Genomic DNA, 4283 nt, shown 5'->3' with positions numbered 1-4283 from the left:
CTCTCAACCACTGCGCCACCAGGGAAGCCCGAGATAGTATTTTTATTCAAAAGATTGACAGAAAGTTGAAAGATCAAAGCCATGTAGTGGTATGAATGTGGCAAAATCGCTAACTGCTTCTGGGAGGGCAAGTTGCCTCCATCTTACAGTATTCATTAAGAGTAAATCACACACATGCTATTAGACACAACAATATTCTGTAGAAATAATTGCACCAGAAATTCATGATCTGTACATGAGGATGTCTGAGGCAGCACTTTTTTCATTGGCCAAAAATAAATAAATGGAAAACAATATGAAATATCACAGAGGAATGGTCAAATAATGGTTCATCTGTACCAGGGAACATTATATTTTAAAAAAATAAAAATCTCTTCTCTGTAATCAAAGTGTATGTTTAATAGTACAAAAACTAGAAAATACAAACAAGAAAAAAAGGGAAAATATTCATAATTCCAGACCTGGAGATATCATCTTGAAATATATCATTTCAGGTGTTTCTCATTGTAGGGTGTGTGTGTGTGTGTGTGTGTGTGTGTGTGTGTGTGTGTGGGTGGGTGTGTGCGCGCGCGCATATGTATGTATAAATGTACTTGTTTTTCCAATAAAAAAGGTATCACGTTACACAATATGTGGTGACCTCCTGTTTCCTTAATTCCCTCATGAATATTTTCCACATGAATAAATTTTCATCCACAAATACGGCCTTTAAGAACTGCATAGTATTCCATTTTATGGAAACTGCATAACCTAACCCATTCCCTACTTTGGGGTATTTAAGTGCATTCCAATTTCTCCTTTATAAACAGCCTCCCCACGCGCTTGCAAAGCTTTGAAGTTGATTTGCCAATTGCCTTCTGGAAAGTTCTGGCTGTTTCTGGAGGCATTTGAGGCAAAATAGTCCGAATGCTTGCCCATCACGCGAGCCTGCTATCTCCCCAGATAGCAAAACTATAGTCTTTAGAACTTGTAAGACTTGTCTTATCCTGCCCGTTAGTCATACCGCCGAACTGGGACTCTGTTCCAGAAATCCCTGCACCCTCTCCCTCCCCTCGCCTCATTCCCGCCCCTCCCCACGCGTCCGCCCCCTCCCCCCGCGCTTTCCCGCTCGGCTGCCTGGCCTATGGCAAACGCCAAGAATTAATTAGGGGCGGGGATCAAGGAGCGGCTGTCAGGAGGTCGCCATATTTCTGTACGGCCCCGCGGCCGGCCCAGCAGTCGCGGGTCGGGAGAGGTGCTGACAGGGCGGGGCCACCGCGCGGCGCTGCCGGCCTCACCCCTCCCGTCCCGGACAGGTGGCTGGAGCGTGCCCCGCCTCCGCCAGCTGCGGGTGGGAGCGAGCGAGGGCCAGTCCCGGACGGCCGCCGCCAGCTGCGAGCGGGAGCGAGCGAGGGCCAGTCCGGGACGGCCGGGCGAGGAGTCCGGCGGCGGCAAACGAGTATCGTGGCGGCCAAAAAAATGCTTCTGTACCGAGGGGCCCCCGCGGGCCCTGGCGCGCCGGGCAGCGCGCTGGCCCGGCCGGGCGGCGGCCCGCAGGCCTTTGGGATCCGCCTGAGTACGGTAGGTCGGGGGCCCGAGGGGGCGGACGCGCGCGCGGGTCCCGGGGCTGCGGGGGGCGCGCGGGGAGGGCCCGGCGGGCCGAGGCCTCACGCGGGACTGGACCTTCTCTCGCCCCCAGATGAGCCCCCGCTACCTACAGAGCAACTCCAGCAGCCACACGCGACCCTTCAGTGCCATCGCGGAGCTGCTAGGTGAGTGGCGAGGGCGGGCCTGGCCGCGATCGCCCGAGGCAGCGGTGCCAACGTGGTGCCGCGGACGCGAGAGGAATGTGCGGAGCCGCGCGGGGCGGGCGGGGGCTGGGGTGGGGGCGTCGGGACCGGCCCCGGCTCCGTCGCCAGGGACGAGGTTCCGCGGATTAAGCTGAAGAAACAAGGTGTGTCCTAAGAGTTAGGACTCCAGTGTGGTTTTTCTCTCTGGCTCGTGATGTTCCGGGCACTTTAGGATAGCGTAGTTAATAATCAAAAGGAGATGCATAAAAATATCGGGCCCTGAGGCAGCTGGGCTCCACGGGGGCCGGCGACAGACGGAGGACGCCAAGCTAGCAAAGGGGCATGAAGAAAGGTCTGGAAGACGGAGTTATTTAACTTTTGGGACCAGAGAGTCTGGGAATGATGGGACATCTCTTAGGAGATGACACGAGTGCATTTGGCTCCCTGCGACTGCGGAGGGCTGGGTCCGCGGTCCACGAGCGCCCTCACACCGCTGGAATGAATACTGAGCACTTAACCTCTCGCTCCACCGATGTTTGCTTTTAAAGCGTTTTCAGTTGATCCCTTGAAGCCAAGTACACCAGCTTTTGCAGCAGTGTGCTAAATACTGTGTAGAAAGCAAAGAAGAAAAACATTCCTGGACAAAATGCAGCACATTGCAAATGTTTCAAAAGCTGAAATTAGGGAGAGATGTTTATGGGGCAAGATAGCACAGAACAAAATCTTGAAAATGGTTTCAAAGCTCCCCAGATGAGCCCCAGTTACAACTTAAGCAATCGCTGTGGCCATGCAGTGTGGATTGCCTTGGGCGAGAAGTCAGTGGGCAGCAGGAGGAGATGGTCAGGAGAGTTATTTGGAAGGGTGATGGGGAGCTTTGATGATTAGTTTGACCATAACACAGAATGCTCACAATATGTATGTTCATTAGAAGGTGAAAGGGGAAAAGTGACATTGGCACGTTTTGAATCCTGGAGAACAGGGACTATATTTTTAAGGTTTTGCACCATGCCTTGAGGGAAACTCATAGTGGAATGCGATATAAGTGCATGCAACTTACAAAAAAGAAAAAAAGACAGGAAAAAGTAACAAAAAGTAACAATTTGCTTAGTGGGAAATGAGAGCCAGAAATGTGTTGTTCCCTCACAGTGGCACTGTGCAAAACCATATGCACTTATGCTGTACTGTGTACTGAACTTTATGGGTGATTTAAAAAGTGTTCCATTTGTAATTTTGAATATATATGATTTTTGCCTTAAGTATTAACCTAATTCTAGCCTAAGCTGACCCGTATAAGTGCAAGTATACATGTGTATTATATATCAATACATACGCACACATCCCTGCACACATACATACAAACACAGAGATTTTAAAACCAAATCACAACTATTTGTGGTCATATTAATAATAGGGAAAAGGGAGAGCAAAGTGTTAACAGGTAATCCGAAGCTTTCATTTTAGGTTTTTCTTCATAGTTTTCTCCTCCACTTATGCATTAATTTTCTGGTGAACCATTCATTCGATAAATATTTATTGAGCACTCACTGTGGGCAAGGCCACTGTGGTGGGTACAAAAATGAATACAACATAGGTTCATCTTCTAGTAGGGGAGACAAAACATGTACAGAAGGTTTATTCTTTGTATAACTGCAAGATAGAAAGTGATATATCAGCAAAGATAGACACATTGGGTGCTGTGGGAGTTCAGAGGAAGGAGGGATGACTTCCAGCTTACCAGGAAGAGGAGGTTTAGGAAAGGCTTTGGAGAAGAGGTGACATTTGAGCTGAGATTTGAAGGATTGGGACATGTGGATATGGGTGTGGGGAGGGGAGGGCATTCCAGGCAAAAGGAACAACTGCATGAACAAAGGCATGAAGAATACTGAGTAGTTGAGTTTAATTGGAGCATGGAGTTCATGAATAGTCAAAGCTATAGGTCCTTAGAGAGTTTACATAGAGCTTTCATAAATACATTTTTAACTATATCTTTTGGGGTAGACGGCATCATCATCATTATTATTATTATCATCCTGCAGATAAGAATACAGAGGCTCAGAGAATTTAACTGACTTTTCCAAGATTATGTGTTTAGTAAGTGGCAGACCCAGGACTCAAACACAGACATTTTTACTCCAAGTACCAAGCGGGGAATGAAGTTAGGAAGGTGGGCTGGGACCGAAATGTGACTGGGAGGCTTGGGTATTTGAGCTTTTAATCTGAAGTTTTCTGAGCAAGGGAATGTCATGATCAGAGCTGTGCTTCAGGAAAGTTAATCTTGCAGCGCTGTATAAGATGAATTGGAGAAAAGAGAGACGTGGCTTTGAAAGACGAGGTAGGAGGTTATCAAAATAATCCAGATGAGAGGGAAGAAACTCTGTAAACTAAGAAAGTGTCAATGGGAATAGTAATATTCAATAGCAAGGTGTAAGAGAGCCTAAGGATGTATAGGGTAAGAGAGAGGGAGGACAAAAAATGACTGAAATTTCAAACTTGTGGTCATTTGAATGCTGACAC

General features: G+C 48.0%; 1 protein-coding gene across 2 annotated transcripts in view; it reads left to right on the top strand.

Annotated features, from left to right (window-relative positions):
- The first annotated feature begins 1458 nt into the window (after positions 1–1458).
- MORC4 (MORC family CW-type zinc finger 4) overlaps positions 1459–4283 on the top strand; it is a 50541-nt gene continuing 47716 nt past the window's right edge. For both annotated transcript variants that reach the window (XM_029239901.1, XM_029239902.1), the window contains exons 1-2: positions 1459–1560; positions 1679–1751. In XM_029239901.1, the coding sequence (XP_029095734.1) occupies positions 1459–1560; positions 1679–1751 (175 nt within the window). The remainder of the gene's footprint in view (positions 1561–1678; positions 1752–4283) is intronic.

Source organism: Monodon monoceros, unplaced genomic scaffold, assembly GCF_005190385.1.
Source record: "Monodon monoceros isolate NGI ecotype Baffin Bay Population unplaced genomic scaffold, NGI_Narwhal_1 Super_Scaffold_22, whole genome shotgun sequence".
Lineage (NCBI taxonomy): Eukaryota > Metazoa > Chordata > Mammalia > Artiodactyla > Monodontidae > Monodon > Monodon monoceros.
This window is presented reverse-complemented; position numbering and strand designations above follow the sequence as displayed.